Raw genomic sequence first — 25941 nt, 5'->3', positions numbered from 1 at the left:
GCCTGTATCCTTTAATAAGGGAATGACACCTAGAACAAGTAAAAAGAAATGCAAAAAAATAAGCACCACAAGTGCAAAACTGCCAACCAATAAATGAGATGATGAACTGAATAAAGAAATATAAATGGTCAAAAATATTTTAATTTACCATCAGGAAAATGCAAATCAAAACTAAAATTACAGTATATCTCATTCTAGTCAATATGGCTGTCATTAAGGAAACAAATGACAACAAACACTGATGAGTATGTAGAGAAAGGATCCTTATTCACTGCTGGTGGGAATGTAAGTTGCCATGGCCATCATGGAAACAAGTGTAAGCTTTCTAAAAAAAAGTTAAACCCTAGAACTACCATAAGACCCATTTATATCACTCCTGAACATAGAACTAAAGGACTGTATATCCTACTAGAAGTTCTTATACATCCATGTTTATTGAGTTCTATACACAAAAACTAAGAAATATCAGCCTCATGTCCATCACCTGATGAATAAATTATAAAAATATTATATATAAACACGATGGATTCTTACTCATATAAAAAAAATAGGGAAACAAACAGAAGTGGGAAAACATTCTCCTTCAAGTGCAGATCCTAGCTTCTAATTTGTATATGTGTGTGTTTTTGTGGGAGTTTAGGTCGAGGTCAGAAAGAAACCTAGAGGCCATGACTCATAATAAATAAATAAAAGTGCTTTAAAAGAAGATGTGAAGGAGTAAGTGTAACATGAGGGGCTGATTGTTGGGGTTTCTGTTCTGCCTGGTACCCCACAGCCTGCAAGCCCCCAAAAAAATATCACACAGAGGTCTCCATAAGTTAAAAGCTGGTTGGCTCATTAGCTCAGGCTTCCTATTAGCTTGTAGCTTATATTAACCCATTATTCTGATCTATGTTAGCCACATGGCTCAGTACCTTTCTCAGCGGGCAGGTCACATCCTGCTTCTTCAGTGATCTGGGCAGAAGTCGGGAAGAGCTTCTTTCTTCCCAAAATTCTCCTATTCTCATCGTCCTGCCTCTATTTCCAATCTGGTTGACCCACCTATACTTCCTGCCTGGCCAATCAGCATTTATTTAAAACATGATTGACAGAATACAGAGAATTCTTCCGCACCAGGTAAGAAAGGTGCTATGCAATATAAAAGTGGAAAGCAGGATACTGAAAATGAATGGGTACAAGCAGAGGCAGAGGGCAGGAGGCCCAGGGAGAGAAGTAGGGTGAAATTGAATATCCAAATATAAAATAATGAAGCTAGATCCCTTTGTGCCTTGTACAAAAATATCTATTCAAAGTAAATCAAAGCCTGAGAAACTGAAATTGCTAGGGAAAAATACTTCAAGATAGGCAAAGACTTTCTGAAAGGGATTCAAATAGCTCAGGAAATGAAGCCAAGAATTTATAAATGAGATTGCGTGAAATTTAAAAAGCTTCTGCACATGAAAGGACTGTGATATACATGTCCTCATCTCTGAACTGTGGTATAAATTTCCTCTACCTATCACCACATGCCCATGTATACCTGGACATGCACATGATTAAAATCAGATGTATTAAGGGGGGATATGTGCAGCAGAGAAATGCTTATATATCCCAATCTATCGATCAAAATAGAGAACCAACCCCACTGACTCTCTTAGTAACAAGGCCATAAAAAGAGTACTGGGGTTGCCAAGTGTGTTGTTTTGAGAAGGGGCTGTGTGTATAGTGAGGAACAGTGCTACAGATGTATTACTGCAAGCAAGCAGTGAAAATAACCCCAAAACAAATGGGAGTTTTAAAAGAACTCCCCTGTGCTTGCAGGCCTCAGTTCTGTAGTCCTTGGTTGAGTCCATTCAACCACTGACATCATTTAATTCAGCTGTTTCTCTACTTTTGTCACCATGACCTGCCTATTTGAGGAATTGGAGTATTGAAATCAGCATCTACTCTTGTGTTGGATATGTGATTTAATATTTACAAGGGCTTTTTACATAAATTTAGGTCCACCTGTGTTGGTGCATATCTCTTTAGCATAGTAGTGTCTCTTAGTTGATTTCTCCCTTAGAAAACAAAATAAATTTCTTTTTAATTATTTATTTATTCATTTATTTATAAAAATTTCCACTTCCTCCCCTTCTCCCAATACCCTCCCAATCCCCCCACTCCCTCTTCTCCTCCCTCTCCAGTACTAAGAGCAGTCAGGGTTTCCTGCCCTGTGGGAAGTTCAAGTTCCTCCCCCCTCCCTCCAGGTCTAGGAAGGTGAGCATCCAAACTGACTAGGATCCCAGAAAGCCAGTACATGCAGGCGAAACAAGACCCAGTGCCATTGTCAATGACTTCTCAGTCAGCCGCCATGTCAGCCACATTCAGAGAATTCGGTTTGATCACATGCTCGTTCAGTCCCAGTCCAGCTGGCCTTGGTGATCTCTCATTCAATCAGTCCCCTTGTATCAGTGGGTGAACGCACCCCTCGCGGTCCTGACTTCCTTTTTCATGTTCTCCCTCCTTCTTCTTCTCATTTGGACCTTGGGGGCTCAGTCCAGTGCTCTAGTGTGGGTCTCTATCTCTATCTCCATCCATCGTCGGATGACGGTTCCCTCTGACCCTGCCTTCCTTGCTCACGTTCTCCCTCCTTCTCCTTCTCATTTGGATCTAGGGAGTTAAGTCCAGTGTTTCAATGTGTGTCTCTGTCTCTATCTCCATTCATCGCCAGATGAAGGTTCTATGGTGACATGCAAAATACTTATCAGTATGGTTATGGGCCAAGGCCAGTTCAGGCACCCTCTCCTCTGCTGCCCAGGGAACAATCTGGGAACCTCTCCTTGGGCCTGGAAACCCCTCCAGAATCAAGTCTCTTGCAAACCCTAAAATGGATCCCTTAGTTGAGATATATACTTGCCTGCTCCCATATCCATCCTTCCTCCCTCCCCCATCCCATTCCCCCAAGCCATCCCCAATCCTTCCCCTCTCCCTTCTCTCTAACCATCTCCCCTTACTTCCACCACCACTCAACCCCCGTGCACCCAAGTTTGCCTGGCAATCTTGTCTACTTCTAATATCCAGGAGGATAACTACATGATTTTCTTCAGGTTCACCTTCTTATTTAGCTTCTCTAGGATCACTAATTATAGGCTCAAAGACCTTTAATTAAGGCTAGAATCCAATTATGAGTGAGTACATACCATATTCCTCTTTTTGGGTCTGGGTTACCTCACTCAGGAAAAGCGTTTTCTATTTCCATACATTTGCATGCACAATTCAAGATGTCATTGTTTTTAACCACTGAGTAAAGTTTTAATGTGTATATGTTCCACACCTTCTTTAACCATTCTTCTATTGAGGGGCACCTAGGTTGTTTCCAGGTTCTGGCTATTACAAATAGCGCAGCTATGAACATAGTTGAACAAATGCTTTTGTAGTATGATAGGGCATCTCTTGGGTATATTCCCAAGAGTGGAATTGCTGGGTCCTGAAGAAGGTTGACTCCAAGTTTCCTGAGAAACCACCACATTGATTTCCACAATGGCTGCACAAGTTTGCATTCCCACCAACAATGGATGAGTGTTCCCCTCATTCCACATCCTCTCCAGCATAGGCTATCATTGGTGTTTTTGAGTTTAGCTATTATGACAGGTGTAAGATGGTATCTCAAAGTTGTTTTGATTTGCATTTCCCTGATCGCTAAGGAGGTTGAGCATGACCTTAGGTGTCTTTTGGCCATTCGCAGTTCATCTGTTGTGAATTCTCTGTTCAGATCAGTACCCCATTTTTTAATTGGGTTGATTAGAGTTTTAGTGTCTAGTTTAATGAGTTCTTTGTATATTTTTGGAGATCAGACCTTTGTCTGATGAGGGGTTAGTGAAGATCTCCTCCCAGTCAGAAGATAGCCTTTTTGTCTTACTGACAGTGTCCTTTGCTTTACAGAAGCTTCTCAGTTTCAGGAGGTCCCATTTATTAATTGATTCTCTTATTGTCTGTGCTACTGGGGTTCTACTTAGGAAGTGGTCTCCTGTGCCCATTTCTTGTAGACTACTTCCCACTTTCTCTTCTGCCAGGTTCAAAGTGGTCCGATTAATGTTGAGGTCTTTAATCCATTTGGACTTGAGTTTTGTCCATGGTGATAGATATGGATCTACTTTCATTCTTCTACAGGTTGACATCCAGTTATGCCAGCACCATTTGTTAAAGATGCTTTCCTTCTTCCATTGTATACCTTTAGCTCCCTTGTCGAAAATCAGGTGTTGTTCATAGGTTTGTGGGTTAATATCCGGGTCTTCTATTCTATTCCATAGGTCCACTTCTCTGTTCTTATGCCAATACCAAGCTGTTTTCAATACTGTAGCTCTGTAATAGAGTTTGAAGTCAGGAATGGTAATGCCTCCAGAAGTTCCTTTATTGTATAAGATTGTTTTGGCTATCCTGGGTTTTTTGTTTTGCCATATAAACTTGATTATTGTTCTCTCAAGGTCTGTGAAGAAGTTTGATGGGATTTTGATGGGGATTGCATTGAATCTATAGATTGTTTTTGGTAGAATTGCCATTTTTACTATGTTGATTCTCCCAATCCAAGAGCAAGGGAGATCCTTCCATTTTCTGGTATCCTACTCAATTTCTTTCTTCAAAGACTTAAAGTTCTTGTCAAATAGGTCTTTCACTTCCTTGGTTAGAGTTACCCCAAGATAGTTTATGCTATTTGTGGCTATAGTGAAAGGTGATGTTTCTCTGATTTCCCTCCCTGCTTCTTTATCCTTTGTGTATAGGAGAGCAACCGATTTTTTGGAGTTGATCTTGTATCCTGCCACATTACTAAAGGTGTTTATCAGCTGTAGGAGTTCTTTGGTATAGTTGTTGGGGTCGCTTATGTACACTATCATATCATCTGCAAATAACGAAAGTTTAACTTCATCCTTTCCAATTCGAATCCCCTTGATCCCCTTATGTTGTCTTATTGCTATTCCCAGAACTTCAAGCACTATATTGAAGAGGTATGGAGAGAGTAGACGGTCTTGTCGTGCTCCTGATTTTAGTGGAATGGCTTTGAATTTCTCTCCATTCAATTTAATGTTAGCTGTCGGCTTGCTGAAATAGCTTTTATTATATTTAGGTATGATCCTTGTATCCCCAATCGCTCCAACACCTTTATCATAAAGGGGTGTTGAGTTTTGTCAAATGCTTTTTCAGCATCCAATGAAATGATCATATGTTTTTTTTTCTTTCAGTTTATTTACATGATGGATTACATTGATAGATTTGCATATGTTGAACCAGCCCTGCATCTCTGGGATGCAGCCTACTTGATCATAATGGATAATTTTTCTAATGTATTCTTGGATTCAGTTTGCCAGTATTTTATTGAGAATTTTGTGTCGATGTTCATGAGTGAGATTGGTCTGAAATTCATCATCACCCACTCTCCAGGGTTCTAAGGCTTCTGTTGAGGAATCTATGTTTCTTCTGATGGGCTTTTATGTACGGCATGTGCCTCTCTCTTGCAGATTTCAGCATGCTTTTTTTTATCCTGCATATTTGGTGCTTGAGATTTGGTCTGCGCATACTACATGAGGGTTTAAAAGTATCCTACTGACACCTTCTAATTAACTTACGTTTGTCCTTGGAATGTTCCTAGATACCATGTCTTCAAGATCAGATGTCCTGTACTTGATACACTCGGTGGAGTTTTGAATTGACTTATTATGGTTTTGATTTCCAGTATTTATTTTCGTTTGTTATCTCCTTATTGAATTCTTTCAGACCTTGCACCAAGTTCCTTATTTTATTCAGCTGTTTGTCTTTCTTGGTATTTGAGAGTTTATATTCTTCTTTGACTTTTTTATCATGCTTCTAACCATTCTTTTGGGTTTTGTTTGAGCTACATCTATTTCATTCACATTGGAGGCCATTATTGTAGGATTAAGCATTTGGAGATGAGTTATGTTGCTGTTCTTCATGATTTTTACTACTACTTTGGAGACTGCATATCTGAGGTAATTTTATTGTTGAACTTTGTTAACAGCTATATTTATTTTGTTGAAGTATTTGCCATGGGAAGGGTTGTAGTAGAGTTAAGGTGCATAGTTCAGATGTTATATCCTCCAGGTAAGAGTTCAGGATGTCTTCTGTGACCTCTACAATGCTTCCAGAGGGTTATAACTGCAGAAGCAGTCACAGCTTCTGAATGTGCCCAGTAGCATGCAAATATCGTACTAGCCAACTAACAGTGCCCTCTTTAACTTCAACAAAAAGGATATTAAGATGTATAATAGGATTTTAGTTGTGAACATCAAGAGTGAGAAAGAGGGAGTGTGGATGAGAGTAGGAATTAATACTAGATCAACTTTGAAAAAAAATAAGATGGAAAAAGTTCCTAGGAGGGGAAATTTAGGGTACTGTTAGGGTCCACAGCTTCTGAAGGTTGGTAAGCTATGGAAAGTTATGCTTAACACATATATAAGAGAGGAGAAAAGAAAAATGGAAGAAGAGGAAAAGGAAGGAATGAGAAGGAACATATATGAGTCATGGCAGGGGAAGGATAATAGAGAATGACAATAATAGACTGAGTGGCAAAGCATACAAAACAATCCTAAAACCTAACTGAGCAATACACAAATTAAAGCAAGGCCATTATGCACTAAGAATGAAAGAGTTAAGATTAGAAAATGAAAAATAAGGTTGTGCAGTGGTGGTGCATGCCAGCACTTGGGAGGCAGAGGCAGACGGATCTCTGTGAGTTCGAGGCTGGCCTGGTCTACAAGAACTAGTTCCAGTACAGGCAGCAAAGCTACACAGAGAAACCCTGTCTCCAAGAAAAAAAAAGGAAGGAAGGAAAGAAGGAAAAAAGGAAGGAAGGAAGGAAGAAAGAAAATAAAAACTACAGAAAATGACTATAACAATAACAATTAACAGTAGCAAGCAAAACTGCAAAGTGTAATTTGTAAAATTACACTCAATTTTTAAAGATCATATTGTTTGGGTAGAAAGATCCATCCCAAGCCTCCTTCCCTGGGAGATGCCTCAGTCTAGACTCCACCTCCGAGAAAGCCCACCAAATGGTGACTACTCCCCAGAGATGCTCAAGACCACTCCCACAGAGTATTTAAACTGTCCCCCCAGAGAACAAGCATGTGGTTTCCCAGTCTTCCTTCCCCATCTCCTCTCTGAGGGCCTGGAAGGTCACTCAGGAACACCGGCATCCATTAAACTTGGCTTTTTCTAATTCAGTTTGATTTGTTCTGATATGGATTATTGCTTCATTGGAGAGGTTTATTGGGCTGAAAAAACTTTTCATGTATCAGTCTGCATTTCTTCCATGGAATTTGAATTCTTTCCTAACTTGAGATATTTCATGCATCCAACTGTATTGATGAGAGAGATGTAATTTACAATTCCAGTTCAAACCTGTAAAACCTATTTGTGGTATGTATTGCCCCAACCGAGCTTAGACCTTCCAGAATGAGTTTCTGGCACAGCCACACCAAGCTGGATAGTGTAGCTCTTCCCTTCCCTTCTTTAGACTTTCTCCAGCCTGCCTTGGTGCTAAGAGGCAGAAAGGTAATTAAAGCCTTTGGCTTCAGTAGCAGTCCTGGGTGTTCTGGGGACTGTGTGTTTAGGTACATGGCTATAGGGGAAATGGTAGTCATTGCAGGGTGGTTTCCATAGACCTCAGCCAATCTCTACACTCTCCTTCAATTTCTTCAGTTCCCATCATGTGTCCAACCCATGTGGACACATGGGTTTCCACAGAGCACAGGTATGAACAGAAGTGATTCCCTGGCTGTTTCCACTGCCCTCACAGGAGTGGCTTGGTGTGGCTAGGCTTTCATTTCTAGTCACTCCTGCTTGCTTTCCTCTGGAAATATTACTTGGTTTAATAAGTTTATGTACAGATCTTGTCTTCTACACTAGGAAGTCTGTTTAACTCCCCCTGCTTAGCACAAATAACCATTTCAAGTCTGTGGAGGAGACATAGCATCTCCAAATCGGCTAGCTCACCACCTTCCTCCTCAATGATCAAGACAAAGAAGCCATCCAACTATAACACACACATATGCCAAGTCACACGACATTGGAAGCAAAACTAGAATGGCAAGGCCTCCCTCTTTTCTTTCTGCCACCGCCATGCCATCCAGGCTGAGGAAGACCCGAAAAATCCGGGACCACATGAGCCACGACCACAACCGCATCAGTAAACATGACAGGCATTCAGGAGGCTGCGGGAATGCTAAAGACATGCATCCCCACAGGATCAACTTTGACAAATATCATTCAGGTTTCCTTGGGAAAGTTGGTATGAAGCATTAAAGAGGAACCAGAGCTTCTGCCTGATTGTCACCCTGGGTAAACTATGGACACTGGTCAGTGAACAGACACAGGTCAAAGCTGCAAAGAACAAGGCTGGAGTTGCTCCCAGTGGTTAATGTTGTGTAATCAGGCTACTGTAGAGTCCTGGGGTAGGGAAAGCTCTCTAAGCAGCCTTTCATCATGAAAGCCAAATTATTTAGCAGAAGCGCTGAAGAGAAGATAAAGAGTACTGAAGGTACCTGTGTCCTGGTGGCTTGAAACCACTTAGGGAGGCTAATTAAATGCTAACATTTAAAAAAGAAACTTTAAAAAACTAGAATGGCCCTGGGAACCCCACTAGAATCAAGTCTCCAGATTGTTCCCTGGACATCAGAGGAGAGGGTGCCTGAACTGGCCTTGGCCGGTAACCATACTGATGAATATTTTGCATATCGCCATAGAACCTTCATCTGGCGATGGATGGAGATAGAGACAGAGACCCACATTGGAGCACTGGACTTAACTCCCTAGGTCCAAATGAGAAGTAGAAGGAGGGAGAACGTGAGCAAGGAAGGCAAGATCAGAGGGAACCTTCACCCGATGATGAATGGAGATTGAGACAGAGACACACATTGGAGCACTGGACTGAGCCCCCAAGGTCCAAATGAGGAGCAGAAGGAGGGAGAACATGAACAAGAAAGGCAGGACTGTGAGGAGTGCGTTCACCCACTGATACAAGGGAACTGATCTAATGAGAGTTCACCAAGACCAGCTGGACTGGGACTGAACGAGCATGTAATCAAACCGAATTCTCTGAATGTGGCTGGCACGGGGACTGTCGGAGAAGTCATTCATAATGGCACTGGGACTTGTTTCCTCTGCATATTCTGGATTTTTGGGATCCTAGTCAGTTTGGATGCTCACCTTCCTAGACCTGGAGGGAGGGGGGAGTAACTTGAACTTCCCATAGGGCAGGAAACACTGACTGACTGCTCTTAGGGCTGGAGAAGGAGGAGGAGAGGGAGTGGGGGGAATGGGAGGGTATTGGGAGGAGGGGCGGAAGTGGAAACTTTTATAAATTAATAAAAAAAAAAACTAGAATGGCAAAAACAACCACACACAATATGCCAGTGGCAGACACATGGGGAAGGCAGAAAGCTCAGAGTTCAGCTTACCCCACCTATAAAATGAGCTGAAACCCGCAGCAGCCAATATGTAAATTTCAGTGGCCTAGCCCCTCTGAGGTTAGTAAACCCTGCCCCAGTTGCTGTTTTCTCTTTCATGAGAAGAAAAATGGCTGTAGCCATTCTATAGGACTTCTGAAAAGAAAAGACGCATCTGCATTGTCCAGACCGAGACCAGAGTTTTGGGTCATGTTGATGGCAAGCCTAGATGTGCATGGCAGGAAAAGACTTGACTTGTGCCCACATGCCTCTCTCCAGGGGCAGGCAGAGACGGGCTCCTCATTCTCAAGTGACCTCTTTTGTCTCCCTCTTTCCTGGCCAAGGGGACCAGTTCGCCTCTTATGCTGTGAATTTACTATCTAAAGTCAAGTCCACCTGGAGCATGAAGAATTGCCTATCTAGGACTCTATCATGACTGATAAACTTAAAAGGAAATAGTGAACCAGAGACTTCAGGATGGATATTCCGAGCCAGGTAGGGAAGCCAACACCCCCAAACCTGCAGAGAACAAAATTGTTTGTTTCTGACATGTTGAGCAATCTTCTGTGTTACTAATATGAAAAGAACCTCCCTTAAATGACTGATTAAGGGTGGGGAAACTATAACAGCAAAAACAAAACACGTTTCTGAATTGTTTTATCTAAGGAATGTCGCTGACATAGCTTATGAACTGTGTTTAGGATGATTTGTAGATGTGGTTTTGTGCTTGCTGGCTCCCTTTTCCTCTCCCCTTTCTCCCAGCTCCCTTTCTTTCCACAAATGGGTTCAAAATTATTCTGAGAGGTTTTTGAGGGTTTTTTTGGTATTTTGTTTGTTTGGTTGGTTTGGTTTTTTGGCTTTCCTGAAGGTGAAATGGGAAGCAGCTTTAAGGATGAGTTTATTGGAAGACTCCCCCAGAATTCAGTTCCCATACTCTCATGCATTAAATCCAGGAACCACCTAGGTTGTCTTATGAATGCTTAACCTTTCCTCAATAGATCAACTAACACCCAACATGGACACTTTATAGAATCACAGATCCCGGCAGAGCCTCGTAAATGCACCTGAGACATTCTCTGCCTGCAAATAATCCATATTAAACATTTCAGCCACTTCTCAGCGATCCATTTTTACTAGAACGGAGATCCCAGCCTCATACCCATCAGTTACCACTGTGTGGCCAAATACAGCCTCATAATGATTATCTGTTGCCGCAGCCGTGTACTGTTCAAACTAAATCTGGTCTCCTCAGAACTGTGTCTCTTCTACTGCCAGCTCGTCTAGTACTCTGTGTTACAGTCTCCAATCCTATATTTGGTAAAAATTATCTCCTACACAGAACTAGAAAGACTCTTACCATTTTTGAACTCTGTTTAAGGATATTTTTAAAAATTAATTGAGAAAAAGAACAAAGGCAATCTCAGAATTTACATTCCCCCACATGCTCTGGCACAGTCTTCGCTGTTTCTGATAACTATAAAATGAATGCGGGAAATGAACTACGATAAAATGAGAGACTGTCACAGTCAAATAGCATGCACTACAGATGCACCTATACAGCAGACAGGAGAATAGAATGTGTCGTTAGTTCTCCTAAGTGGACCCAGGAGAAACTGCTGACCGCAGCTTGTGTAGCCTTCTAGAAGCCTGTACTTCGGGGTCCATTTTGAAAGGGTCATGGTGTCATAGCATACAGAGTATCCACTGCCCCATATTTTCATGAAAATATCCAGAAAACTTATTTTTCCTTTTATCAGCTGATTTGTGTTCATTGTGCTCTACAAAATTAGCTTAACCAAATTCCTATTGATGGATATTTAGTATTTGCGATTTTTTTTCATATTTTAAATGACAATACAATCTGTATAGATATCTGGACACTTAGTCACTCATTTCCTGGCCCAGGATGGCCTGAGGAGTTTTCCTTCCTCCACTCTGACCTCTCACACACGAGCTGCTTCTCTCGGGTGATTGTGTTACTGGTGTCCACCCTGCAGTGAAAGCACTAAGAACATGAGCAGCAGACTTAGGTCCAAGCTCTGACCTGTAATGCCATAAGACTGACCATATCAACTTCTAGTTCAGAGAGTTGTATGGATATCCACATATAATGAGCCACATATGGCACCTGGCAATTTATAAGTTCTCAACAAAAGTCAGCCTTTAAGCGAATATCGCTTCTGTAACTGCAGAGAAAATCGCTCTCCGTTCTCTTTAGGCTGCATGTTGGTGGACATCATCAGCTGTTTTACACACTTGATTTCTAGTGACAATTTCTATTCTCTCTCTACTTCCAAAGTGACTCTTCTCTTTCTCCAGCTTCTGGTGAAACACATTGTAGAATCTGCCATTCCAGATTAGCAAAACTCTCAGTAACAGAACCAACCTGGCCTCTCTAATCTGGTTACAGTTACAATTTCTCTAGGAAAGTCGACTGTTGTGGTAGTCAGTACTAACCTTTCATCTATATTGTAGATTACTATCACTGATTGTATTATTAACTTTTCAATTGCTGTTATTTCATTTGTTCTGCAAATGTCTGATGAGTGCTTGTCAATTAAATATAGTAGACCATAGCTCCCAAATATCTGGCTAATACAACAGCAAACAGCTTACCATCTAGTAGGGAGGAGAGAATCCAACAGCAGTAAAGAGCACTTAGGTTCCATAAGCCTAACGACCTGTCTGTAGAGCCATCTCACTAATAGAAAGAGTCTCTTGAGCTGCCTCTTGAAGGACAGCTGTTCCTGGGCTAGGCTAGGGAGAGTGCTCAGAAGCAAAGAAGATGTTTTCACATTGCGGGAGGCCATGGGAGAACTATAAGGAGTTTAGAGTGATAGGAAGAGTATGGGAATGGATGGTTACCAGAGACACACGACTGTACTAAATGAAAGTGGTACTCAAAGCAAGTTCTTTAGTGTCCTTAACTAGTTGCTATGGAGACACTAACTTCAAAGGCAGTATAAACTTGGTTGATCTCAGTGACACCTGAGTTCTACCTGCCCTGTAACAACAGATCAATCCATGAGTAAAAGTTTTTCTCCTTTATTGATGGTTGCTGCTGCCTCATATGTCACCCATAACTCAATTCCAAAGTGCATTTCAAAATATGAACCTTGATCTATATGTGTGTGTGTGTGTGTGTAGTGAACCTTTTATGAAATAGCATTAAAGCAAAGAAGTTCACATAAAAAGTCAGTCTTAATTATTTTTAACTGAGGGATGCTACTGAGTTCTAACTTAATAACCAAGTTTATTATTCACAGAAATCCCCATACCCACTCGCCCCTGGAAACGTTATAAAGAAATGGTTATTCTTTAATTGGTTTTTTCTTTTTTAATTATTTTATTTGTGTGTGAGTGAGTGCCCTGTGTTTGTGGTACAGTGGCCAAAAGCTAGTATCAGATTCCTTGGAGCTGGAGTTACAGGCAGTTGTGAGTTGCTTCATATGGGTGCTGGGAACCAAGGTCCTACGGAAGAACAGCGAGTGCTGTTATCTGTGGGGCATCTCTCCAGCTCCTGTTTTTCTTTATTTTTAACTGAATGAATAATAAGCAGTCCTGTGTGGTAGGCTGCTAAAGAGAAATATTAAAGTATAATATTATATATATATAATAAAATAAATTATCTCCTACAAATTCAAGTCTATCCTATGAAAATAAGCATTTCTCTGAGAGAAGGGCGAGAGCTTCCACGCATGCTTGGAGAAGGGGTTAAGCTTTAGCAGCTGCCTTACAGCTCTGTTCCTCTTCGGTGCGGAGGGTTTTTGTACAGCCAGACAATGAAGCTCTAGCACTGTGGTGGACGTTCGGAGCCGGCACCAAGCTGGAAATCAAACGTAAGTAGAATCCAAACTCTCTTTCCTCCGTTGTCTGTGTCTCATGGTCTCTATGTCTAAAAGTAATGTCCAAAATCTGACCTAGAAACCGATTCTGGCATTCTCCAGGGCAAAGATAAATAATTCTGTAAGCAAAGCTGAGAATAGATTGTGCATGTTCTCTGAAGAGCAAGTGTCAGTGTAGTAATTAAGACAACAGATAGTTCCAGGCGAGGCCCTGCTCAGTAGTCAGAAGGCAATACTCAGTTTTTGTATGGGGGGAAAGGGAAGGGGAACCAGTGTGTATACACGTTCGGAGCTGGGACCAAGCTGGAAATCAAACGTAAGTATTTTTCTCAACTGCTTTTTCTCTGTCTAACCAGGTTACTCTGTTCTTCTTTGTGTGTTTTCCTTAATGGGATTTCGGGGATGTAACAAACTCCATTCTCAGATTAGGTGTTAAAGAGGGAAAATAGCTCCACAGGAGGCTGGCTAGTGACTAAATGCTGGCTTTCTAAACCAAAATAATTAAACCAGGGAAAGAGGGATACTTACTTGTCCATCAGGGAGGTTTTTGTAGAGGGAGAAGTTAAAGTCAGTCACTGTGAAACACGTTCGGTGGAGGGACCAAATTAGAAATCAAACGTAAGTACATTTTTGCTCAACTGTTTGTGAACTTTGGGTCTCATTGTGTCTTTTGTGTAAGTTGTGATGTTTTTGGTTAAATGAACTGTTCCTGGTAACCCAAAAGTTAAATAGAATAGCGCCAGAATTCAGTCAGTGTAGAAGCTAGACAGACAGACTGACTTCATGTCAGATTTGTGAAGAAAAAGTAGGATTTGTGAAAGAGATGGGAAAGAAATAGTGTTTCTCTGAATCTGGCAATCCTAACTGGACTGACTTCAGAGGCAGATTTTGGCAGAGGGGGGCATTGACGTGAATCACTGTGATTCACGTTCGGCGGAGGGACCAAGCTGGAAATCAAACGTAAGTAGATTTTTGCTCAATTAGTTGTGGCATTTTAGTTCTGTTGCATCATTTCTGTTAGTTTGTGATACTTTGGCTAAATGAATCCTTCCTGGTGACCCATGTACATCCATAGAAGAGTCCCAGAAAATAGCCAGTGTGACAGCTGAGCAAAGAAATCATGTTAGATGTGTGAGAGTAGCTATGTGAGGGGAATGGAGAAGAGTGAGCCGGGATTTTCCTCTGAATTGGCCAGTCTAGCTGGACTGGCTTCAGAGGCAGGTTTTTGTTGAGGGGAACATGTCAGAGTCCTCACTGTGGCTCACGTTCGGTGGCGGCACCAAGCTGGAAATCAAACGTAAGTGCATTTTTCTCTTCTTTCTTCTATGTGTAAAATCTTCGTGTTAGGAGTTAAAGTCTGTTCTAGAAATTAGTTGAGCGGCAGAAAATCTGTTGATCTTAAGAAAGTGGAAAGTAGTTGGCATGGCATACAATGTCAGATTTTCTGTTTATCAGCTATTGAGATTAGGGGCAAAGAGAAAAGAGGCTTTAGTTGGGGAGAAATTAGTTAATACTGTGGTCACTGTCCGGAGACTAGATGGAGTTTAAGTAAGTATTGTCTATTGCCGTCTGAGATCGGGATCTAACTAAGTGTTGACTTCTAGAAGCTTAAGTGGGAGATTTGGGGAGAGGGGAATGAGGGCACCTCAGGATGGACAAGGGCTAAAGTAGTTCAGCTCTAACGATGAACATGGAAGCCAAGCTTCTCACTGAGATAAGCTGAATGACTCAAGGGACAAAACTGCAGGAGAAAAGGGGACTTGGAGCTCTGAGAACAGACATAACTTCGTTTGTGTTGAGTTCTCTCAAAATTGTGTTGAGTTTTACATTAAATGTGGTATAGCGCAGTTGAGTGAGGGGCCTTAGGCTGCTTTCCCTCTTTTGTCTCATATTTTTTTGTAACTACAAAAATCAGTACCATGCCCTGAAGTAAAAATCAGTAAAATGTTTAAAAGTATGCCTGATTGGCAGGTGGAAAAGATGGCTTGCTGAATAATCAGAGGAAATGTGATTCTTAGAGTCTAAAATGTGTCACAAACTGTCAAAATGAGAGACTATAGGAACAAGGTCTTGGCAGATAGCTCTTTTTTTGTCTCATTTCTACATGAATGTAAATTATAATAGTAGAAATAAAATTTTGTCCAAATGTTTAAAAAGTAAATTAGGCTTTTTTTAAATGGCCAAGATTTTGCAAGATATATGGCCCTTTGTTTTCCCCCATTATTACTTGATCGTATTATTCTACCGCCAACAATGGCCTCTTTGCCACTGAATGACTTCGCGGCCATGCCAACCATTCAGAGTGGCCGCTAAGAGCCACACAAACCCCGCGGTAGCGACCTTCGCTCCATGCGGTTCGTTTTCCTGAGGCACAGTGATAAGAGCAGTGCCATTAATGGAAAGAGAATACAGATGTGATAGACAGTTCACTAACGAGGGGAAAAGGTAACTAATTGGAGATATCAGAAATAAAATACATTTATCATTACATTCCCTTATTTTCCCACTAGGGGATTGTAAAAGGCCGAAAAATTTCCCATGTTATATTAAGATCTTAATGCATATAATTCTTTACAGGTAAAATCAATACCAGGGAAATTAAATTAACACTCATATGTCATGATAAATCTACTTTGACTGAACTCTCATTAAATTTCATTAAAACTATATGGCATATTCCTAGTTAAAATAAGTTAAGTTTGTGACACAAATTTTAACTGGTTAGGTAGGCTAATTTTCTTTGTACAAAAATATGACTAATAAAAATTTAGAATAAACATATTTTCCAGTACTTTCATTCAGTGATAGAAAAATGTTCAACCTGGTTATTTTAATTCCATAACCTCTAGAATTGTTTACTAATTTGTTTTTGTGGTTGACCCTTCTGCAGTGAACCACAACTATTTAAGGATCTTTGGAAACTCTTAAAACTGTTTTAGAGTCATTTAAGTTACTTAGCCAATTTTAATTACTTTAAAATGATGTCAACTCCTTTTAAAACTACAGTTTATTTGAAGGGGAAGCAAAGCTGCTCATAATTCTGTTGTTTTTCTTGGCAAAAGGGCTCTCGGTTTGTGTTTTTACTATTACTCTGTCACCTAAGGGTTGGCATCCCCACAGAGGGGGATTTCCGAGAAGCCATCTGGCAGCTGCTGAAGGTCAAAAATGAAGCCAGTCAGTTTCTCCGAGGCAGGTGGCCAAGATTACAGTTGACCTCTTCTGGTGTGGCTAAAAATTCCCCCATGTGGTTTCAGGCCCTCAGACAAGGGCCCAGGTCTCACCTGGAGGCCTTGGTGAGGCCTGACAGAGAGTTGGTAGACATCCACCCAAACACAGACCCTGGCTCAAGGCCCCATTCTTAGGGTGGGTCTCTAGTTTGGCCACACCAAAAGAAGCCATAGGGTGGTTGTAATCTGAGTATTCTTGAAAGACGCAGGAGAAAATTAAAGCCAAACTTCTGCTCCTACCTTAGGCACTTGTGTGTTCAGACTCCCAAACACCAGGGATGTCCAATGAACTGGCCTGTTTTCTCTCTCTCTCTCTCTCTCTCTCTCTCTCTCTCTCTCTCTCTCTCTCTCTCTCTCTCTCTCTGAAACATGGAACCACTGCAGCTGATGGGGAACAGTCTCAGGAAAGACAGGTATAGAAGAAAGTCTGGGAATAGTATCAAGGGGTCAGACGCAATTAACTTTCCAAAAAAGTAGCCAGGAGCTAGGGAATAACTCAAATCCAACAAGATTTCTGGCCTCATTCTCCTACTCTGAAGAATAAATGTGCTTTTCTGTGTGTCTGTCTACAATGTGACTGTCCACATACAATGCACACAAAGAGAGACCTTCCCTGTTGCTTCATACATGCTGTGTGTTTCCTTCCTCAGGGGCTGATGCTAAGCCAACTGTCTCCATCTTCTCACCATCCACTGATCAGTTAAAGACTGGAAGCGCCTCACTCGTGTGCTTCGTGAACAACTTCTACCCCAAAGACATCAATGTCAAGTGGAAAGCAGATGGCAGTGAGAAGCAAGGCGCTGTGGACAGTTTGTCTGAGCAGGACAGCAAAGACAACACCTACAGCCTGAGCAGCACCCTGACGTTGAGCAAAACAGAGTATGAGAGCCATAGCGTGTATACCTGTGAGGTTGTTCATAAGACGTCATCTACACCCATCACCTCAAGTTTCAACAAGAACGACTGTTAGAGCCAGAGGTCCTGACGCACCACCACCTGCTCCCGAGGGCCATCCTCAATCTTCCCACCTAAGGTCTCAGAGCTGTCCCCACAGCTGACCTACCGATGTTGCAGTACTCCAAACCCTCTCCCCATCTCATCCCCCTCCCTTTCCCTGGCTTTTATCATGCTGATATTTGGGGAAGATATTGAATAAAGTGAATCTTTGCACTTGAAATCTCTGTCTCCTTTCTTACTAAGAGGTTGTTAAGCATTGTTTTTGCTGTTACCTGGTTTCTCTTCTAAAGAAGTTAAATATTTCGTTGCCCTGAAATCCATGACACTTAAAAAGAGAAAAATCCTCCTTCTGCCCTCTGTGGCTGTCCCCTACATGGGAGCCCTCTCTAGGGTTCACATCTCACCCCTTGCCACGGTGGGTTGGAGGAGGCTTGCTTCCTAGTTTTCCTTTCCTAAGTCCTCAAAGTTCAGAAGGGAACAATTCAGCCCACCCTGAAAACTGGGCAAAGCAGTGGAGAGTTTTTACCATGGGAAGCGGAGAGAACCTAAATGAATAAGCAATAGGGAGAGGTTTATGCCCATCATAGCACCTGAACTTCATCAGATCTTACGTCTTCATTGTCTTTTTTAACATGGATTGACTCCTATCTGCCATCAGCAATGCTGGACACTGTCCACAAGATTAAACGTATTCATCAAAATTATGGAAATGTTCCATAAAGCTGAGAGGCAATCTTTGTTATTTCTAACCATAATCCACTTTTACATGCCTGTCTCTGTACACCAGAAACCTTAAGCAGCAACCAATGCTTAAGGAGTAAATGAGTTCAGAGACTCATTTATGAAAGCCTAAAACTTGAACAACCAAAATGTCCACCAACAGTTAAATTTTGGTATGTTCACAATTGAGCTTCTACTCAATAAAGAAAATTAATGAAGTACAGCTAAAGCAACAACACAGATTAGTCTCATAAACATGTTAGTGAGTCAAAAAAGAAAGTGCATTTGGGTATTTTTCATCCCTATAAGTTTAAAACTAGGTAAAAACAAAATCTAAAATGGGAGTCACATTACTGGAGGTGGGATAAGTTATGACACAGCGAGAAGGGAACCCTTCAGATGAGGGGGATGCTCTGTTTCTCAGTGTGGGCTGTCACGTTGTGAAAATTTATATTATAGTACTGGATCTATTTCTTTCTGTATGTTCCATATTTCATAATAATTTCACATAAATAATCACCTAATACCCAGTGCATAGATAAGAGAGTATAGAAGGTATGGATCACAGGTCAAGGTCAGAAAGACAGTAATGGGGGATCCAGGATCAAATGACCACATTCCTAGCTCTGCTCTCTTGTGTCCTCTATTATTATACCTTTCAGAGCTCAGACTACAAAATATGAGTCAAACACATGATACCTGCTTGTTGTCTCCTCATCCATCCATCAAACTAGGAGCATCCGTGTATAAAAATGGGATGAAGGAGACCTTCAGCAGTGGGCCAAGGAATATCAATAACTTTGTCCAGGTGTGAAGAGGCCAGTATCAAAGGTTGTATTTGGGAAGGAAGAGGATATAACACTTACTTTCCCCCTCCCCCTCTTCCTGGAAACCCCTAGGTTTAGTCCCCTCGTGGGATAATCCCCTCAGTATGCATTTACTAAGCACCTTCTCAGCCTACACTCTGAAAGAGGTAGAGAAATAATTAAGATAGTATCTCTTCCCTCAGTTGATACACAATCCAGTTTTCCTACTCCTTCCCTTTCTCAATCAGCACTAGAATGGGGGGAAAGGACAGTCACCAAATTAGACAGGAAACACTTTGCCCTTCTACCTCTTGAAAATATTTATTACTATCCACTTTTTGAAACTTTAGAGGTTTTGTTTTTTGGGGGATTTGTTTTGTTTGTTTGTTTAATTTGTCTTTTCAAATAACACGGACTTATTCACTGGGAACCAAATTTAGCAATCAACAACACCTCTCATCTGGCCATGAATGCAAAGCAAACCTCTTCTGAGAGGCAAGATTCTGAAGCCAGACCCATCAAGACCCAAACAAGAGAAAAATAGATGTTGTGTGTTTAATCATGCTCCTCAATAACATATATGTTGAAGTCTTAAATACAACAGTACAGTGCCTTCAACAAAAAGGAAGGAAGGATATAGATATAGATATATATATGTTCTGAAATAATTCTGAGCATCCTGTGCTTAGTGAAAAAAAAACTAATCTAAAGTCATATGATGTATTCTTTTTGTTTAACAATCTTGAAATTACACCATTAGAGAGAAGGAGAACAGATCACAAATTCTTAGGAGCTAGGGATAGTAGAGACAAGCAAACAGGTGTAACTGTCAAGAGAATGTCACAAAGAGAGTCTTTGTGTTCGTGCAATCACTCTCTTGCTTGCAGTGGTGATTATAGACATCTAGATATGTGATAAAATGGTTTAAAGATATATACACACATTGCATCAATATCAAATGTTTCATTATGATATTATATTGTAATTATGCAATAAATATTTGGACAAAGCAGGTAGAGGTCACATCAAAGATGAGACCATACTTGTTAGGAACTTAACTTAAAAACCATTTGAAAAACCATTTGTGTAACTCAAAGCCATTTTCTGTGACTTGAAATAATATGATACCTGAGGTTGCCACTAAGTAGATCAAGTAAAACCTAAGCCTCAGAAGCAATCCCCTGGCAGGTCACTGGGTAGCTCAGATAAGAGCTAAGCCTAGAACAGGACTATTGAACTACCCCCAAGATGCTGTTGATCCTAGAGAACCAGCCTCAAACTGTAAGTCATGACAGCACAAAGCTACTGCCCAATAAAATGAAAGGAAAACTGGAACTTTGGGAAAGGTCTCTAGGATTGCTATGTAATGCTCCTGAGATGTGGCTTCTCTAGCCTTTGTGTTGAGACAGTGCAGCCATGGCTTTGGTGGCTGTTGAACTTTCCACACTGTCACTAGGCCCACATTGGTCCTTCTGTCAGTGTTAGCCATTGGCTTACATTCTCAAGGACCTCCTGGACCTCCATCAGTGCCACTCTCCCAGCCTGCCACAGCTGAAGACAGTCACAACAGACACAGTTGAGCCTGAAAGCTTCTGAAGCGTTCTCACCAAAGAAGACTCCCCTGCAGCAACAGTCTGCCCAAACAACTGTTCCCTGCTTGGTGAGATGTCTGCTTAACATTTATATTAGCATGATACTAAAAGGAAGGTTTGTGTGGATAAACCAAGCATATTAAAAAGACAAATCTTATGTGGACTTCCTAACTGAGGAAAGCCTTACAGTCCACAAACCCATGCTTTCCACAATATTGAATCCAAATGAGGCCTAAATCCAATGTTTGGCTTCTTTATTTAGAGAAGGAGCTTAATGATTGGAGACACTCAGAGGGTGCACCATATCACTGTGGAGACAGACTGGAGTGACACAGTGGTTGACAAGGAAGATTTAGATTGTCTGAAGCAACCAAAGGCTGGGAAAGAGGTATGAAATTGCTTCTCCCTCTAAGCATCCAGAGGAAACCAAGCCAACCAATGCTTTTTACCTAAGACTTCCAGGCTCAGAACTGTGAGAGGCTAACTTCCTACTGTTTTAAGCCCCAGGGTATGGCAACTTGTTAGGATATATCCAGGAAACCAAAACAATGCAGGGACCTTCCTTCTAAATTTATGAGTTGGCCCTCAGGTGTTCATGTGCCCAGAGTTGGCTGTGTCCACTCACATGCCTCTACAGCCCCTCAAATTTGGACAGTTCGACTCAACATGGGCTAAAGATCAAATGCACAAGAAATCCAGACTGCTTCTCTTGGTAAGCGGCATGCACACCTTCTGCTCTAAAACAGAAACTACAGAACCAGCCTTCAACTGTGTCAGGTACCGACTGTGTAAGTTCGTTACCTTGCATGAGACTCAATTTCTTCTGTGTGTGATACATGTAACGATGGCAGTCACTGGGCAGGCAAGAAATTAATTGTAAAGGTTAAAAGGAGCAGCAAATGTGTGGCATTAGACACACTGTAGGCCTCCTATTCAGAGTGCAGTGAGCCTGGCCAGTGAATGGCACACTGTGCTTTCAGCAATGTGCCAAGTCCCATGAGTCTCATGGTAGGAATTAGGTGGGGAAAGATGCAGCAGGGAAAGAAAACAATGGAAGGTGAATTAAAGATGGAAAACCAGAAAAAAAAAAAAAAGATGAGAGAAATGAAAACAAAAATCCCCGCTCTCAGGAGGTAGAGCCAGGCCGGTCTCTGTGAATTCCAGACCATCTTGGTCTACGTAATGAATTTCAGGCCAGCCAGAGCTACATAGTGAGTGGGAGGAGGGAGAGGAAAGAAGGAGGAGAAGGAGAACTGCTAAGGAAAGCTAGGAAGGGCCTACCATGGCATTCCCCACTCATAGCAAGCTAAGTGTCCCATCTCCAGGTCAGATAGATTCTTAGCACACTGCAGGGCTTGCTTGCCAACGAGAGAGAAGAAACAGGCCCACACTCATGGTGCAGAAGGGGATGTCAACCACTAGATAATAAAAAAAGCCTAGACATCTTAGGAGCAGTGTGTAGATTTTACTGAGACAGAAACACAGACGGAAAAATTAGAACTTCCTGATAGTGAGCAGTGGAGCTTAGTGTCACAGACTGGGACAAGAGCTAACGCACCACCTCCTCCTGTTATTCCTGTCGAGGCACCCATGCTCCTCTACCCCTATCCTGGTTCCTTAGGTGTGTGACTTCCCTCTCTGAAAACAAAGAGCTGCCTCAGGGATCTTGAAGCAGCTTTCCAGCTTTAATGTCTGCATCTCAGAGTCGGGTCCTCTGTGACTGTGAATGAGCAGTAATTTTCCATTTGTAACTTTTTTGTCTATAAATGAAAGAATTTCGAGGTGGGGAAGGGTGCATGAGCCCCCAGAACTAATGAGGAGCTATGGACAGTTAATAGCTTCTGGGGAAGGGAGAGTCAGTTTGCTTTAAAATCTGGCTTCTGATCGATCCAACACATTCTAGTGGATGGTCTCACAGCCAGGAGAGTGCAGATGGCAGAAATTAGAATCCATGGGTCATTTTAACAATAGAAAGGGGGCACGAAGTAGGGGTAGAAAGGGAGGGGTAGATTTGGGAGGAGTTAGTGAAGGAGAAGGGTGAGTACAATTAAATGCAGGAAATTCTCAAAGAATTAGTTAAAACATTTCCTTTTAAAGGCAAGAATTTCCAGAATCAGTTGGGCTTCCTAAAATTTGCTTCTGCAGAAGTTAACAAGTTAACTAAATTGTTTTGAAGAAAAGGTAAAGGGAGAGAGGAGAATAGTGGAAGAGGGAGATAAGGAAATTAAGAAAGGAGTGGAGGAAGCTAGGGGAAAAAAAAGAGGCGGAAAAGTGGATCGATGCAAGATAAGAAATGAAACAGGAAGGAGAAAAGGGAAGCCAAGATGGATACATTTGTCTATGAGTTGTACTCAGCCTTGGCAAAGTTATTGATGAGTCTAAGACATAACTCTTCTCTTGTGTCAACCCAGCAGCATCTGGTTCTTTCTTACAACCAGGCCCCCAGGAAGCTGGTGTCTGTACCAAGCCCTGTTATCTTCTCATAGAAGTGCTGTTTCTACTGGGCACCCTTGTGAAGGGAGAGGCATTCATACTGAGATGTGATACAACATTTTAACACCAAATTTGAAGAGTTTATACAATATATGTTTAACTAATAATTGCTATGATACAATTTGCATTTTTATTACATGTCAAGTTGGTAATACTATGGTTATGTTAGGTTAAACCAATATATTAATAAGTTTAATTTCACAAGCTTATTTTTATAATGGGACTATTAGAAATGTTTAAATTTTATATGTGTTTTATATTCTGTTTCCATTAGATAGTACTGTCTAGATTATGCTAAACTACTAAATGTGCCCTCGAAAGTGATCCCAAGTTGTTTGTTTGTTGGGGGTTTTTTGTTTTATTTTGGTTTTTTGTTTGTTTGTTTGTTTGTTTTTGGATACAGCTGTCATGGAACTCACTCCGTAGACCAGGCTGGACTTGTACTCACAGAGATCCACCTGCCTCTGCCTCCTGAGTGTCGGCATTAAGGGTGTGTGCCACTCTACCTGGGTAGTTATACCAAGGTTTTTTTGTTTTTATTTGTTTTGTACGTTTTTTTTGTTGGTTGGTTGGTTGGTTTTTCAAGACAGAGTTTTTCTGTGGCTTTGGAGCCTGTCCTGGAGATATTAAGCATGAAGAACTAAGGTGAAGTTTTCCTGAACCACACTCTATACCTTACCAGATATTAAATAAACATTAACAGAAGGATCCAGCCCCAGGCTAGAGACACCGCCCAATGGTAGTGTTTGCCAAGCATGCATTAGCTCCATTTTCAGTCTGCAGTGCTGATTGGGGTTGGGGACAATAGATGAGAAACTGGCAAAGATTTGCCTCCAATTCTCCAATTACTGAAAGGCTCAGTTTGACTTCCAGCCATTCACTCTTTTTTTAGCATTCTATCTCACGGTTGTCAGTTGCTCTGCAGAAAATATCATCAATGTTTTTGCTTGCAATTGTGATCAGAGTAGTTATGAAAGTATAAGTCATAATTGCATCACTGTCCCAGAGCATACGTTCACTAAGACTCAAATGTAAGTGAACCTCAAACACTCATATGTTGACATGATATGACACAAGGCAGGAGACTCGAAAAAGCTAAGTCACTTCCATGTGTCCTTCTGATGCTGCAATAGTGCCAATAGAGGAGAATATAAAGTCATGTGAGAAATGATCCATAGTTCCTGACATTAATGCTCTTATAATCCATCAAACAGTCTAGCCATATACAGGGAATTTGAACAAATCCTATCAAATACGATAAGACAATGTTTGGGGGACTTGTAAATGTAATGGCCTGAACTCAGTTTATGCTTTTATTCAACAAACATCTATTAATATACCAGGCTCTATCTCAGATGCTGATGAACAGCAATGGAAAGTCCTAAGGTATATCTGTGCCTGAGGTGTGCACAGCTCAGAATTATAGGGATGAAAAGAAGGTGAAGTAGACCCTGCAGAATCACAGGAAGAATCAATTTACTTTGAATGAATGAAAATTGGTAGTTTCAAACTTAAAAATGGGGAAAAGGGTGCTAGGAATAAAGGTTAGTGACAGAGAGAGTACTGGAAAAAAAGAATAAATTTCAACTGACATATATTATCTCTCTGGGTAACATGCTGATAAATTCTCTAGAATGGATGTGGGGCAAGAGTCCAAGCAAGACATGGTTCTACTTAGAAACTCAAACTGCCAGGACGCACTGACAGGGCATCTGTTGAGCTTCAAAAGTGAACTGAGAGTCTTCGGTTTGTACTTAGAAGGACCCAGTTGTTTTAACTAGAAATGCTATGCCCATAGAAGGCACAGGTTTGGGAGAAAAGCCAGGACTCACTGGAATTTATTTTGTGCATACTGTGAAGTAAGACTCAAAGTTCCTTCTTTCCCATATAGGTATGCGCTATTTGCTTAGAAAGATGTCTCTCCGCCATTGGATTCATTTGGAATACTTTATGAAACTCTGCTGGTCATGTAAGTTGAGTCTATAGCTAAGCTTCCTATTTCATCTAATTGTCCATCCTTATGCCAAAAGACAGTGAGTTGATTGCTGAAGCCTTAGGAGATCTTTCTCAAACATGTTGATTCTGAGACAATTGTTTGATAACCAGAGATGTCAGGTGGACAACTGGATACTATGTCCAAAATCCAGACTAAGCGGCAAAGGCTGGAGACAGAGATGCCATGATGATCAGCTAGAGAGCATGGCTAAAGAAACCCAAGTCCTGAACTGGGATGTACGCCAGCATTAACAAGCTGACAAAATGAGGAGAATGACCACAAAAGAGGACAAAAAGGATTTGCCAGAAGATAAGGGATACAAGGAGGAGAGAGCTATACTAGAGTTCAAGATAATCCAGGAAAAATGCTACAAAGAGGATAAACATTTCAACTGTGTTGATGGATGATGACAGGTGGCCTAAGATGAGGAGTAGAAGTGGGCTGACAGACTCTGTGATGGGGGATCGTTGGTGAACTAAAGGAGAGAAGTTCTATAAAAGCAAAGGCAAGAATTGGATCAGAAAGGATTCAAGAGAAAATGGGAGGGGAAAAACGTTGGATACAGAATGCGTGGGAAACTATTTGAAGGAAAGAAGTAGAAAATGGAGAGAAAGAATGAGACGGTAACTAGAGAGAGAATAGAAAAGTTATCTACAGAGGATATATGTGAAATTCAGAGAAATGGCATCCTTGCTAATGCTGATGAGAAGGATCAAGTAGAGGCAAAAAAAATGCAGTGCAGCACAAAAGGAGAAATCTCTGAAACCATGTCCCTGTATAGGTGAGGCAGTAGTCAGGCACAGGTGGGAGTATGACCCTTGAATAGGCACAGACCATTCACCACAACAGCAAGGAAAGAGGGAGTGTGCCTGACATAGCTGCAGAG

The 25941-nt window shown here is 41.3% G+C and overlaps 1 gene segment (V, D, J or C); it reads left to right on the top strand.

The window, feature by feature from the left end:
* LOC125403929 (Ig kappa chain V-III region MOPC 321-like) overlaps nucleotides 1-17668 on the top strand; it is a 456525-nt gene extending 438857 nt beyond the window's left edge. Inside the window, 2 exon segments of the V gene segment in view lie at nucleotides 13543-13580; nucleotides 17142-17668. Of these exon segments, the coding sequence occupies nucleotides 13543-13580; nucleotides 17142-17461 (358 nt within the window).
* The last annotated feature ends 8273 nt before the right edge of the window (nucleotides 17669-25941 follow it).

This window comes from Myodes glareolus, chromosome 6 (genome assembly GCF_982192425.1).
Source record: "Myodes glareolus chromosome 6, mMyoGla1.1, whole genome shotgun sequence".
Lineage (NCBI taxonomy): Eukaryota > Metazoa > Chordata > Mammalia > Rodentia > Cricetidae > Myodes > Myodes glareolus.
This window is presented reverse-complemented; position numbering and strand designations above follow the sequence as displayed.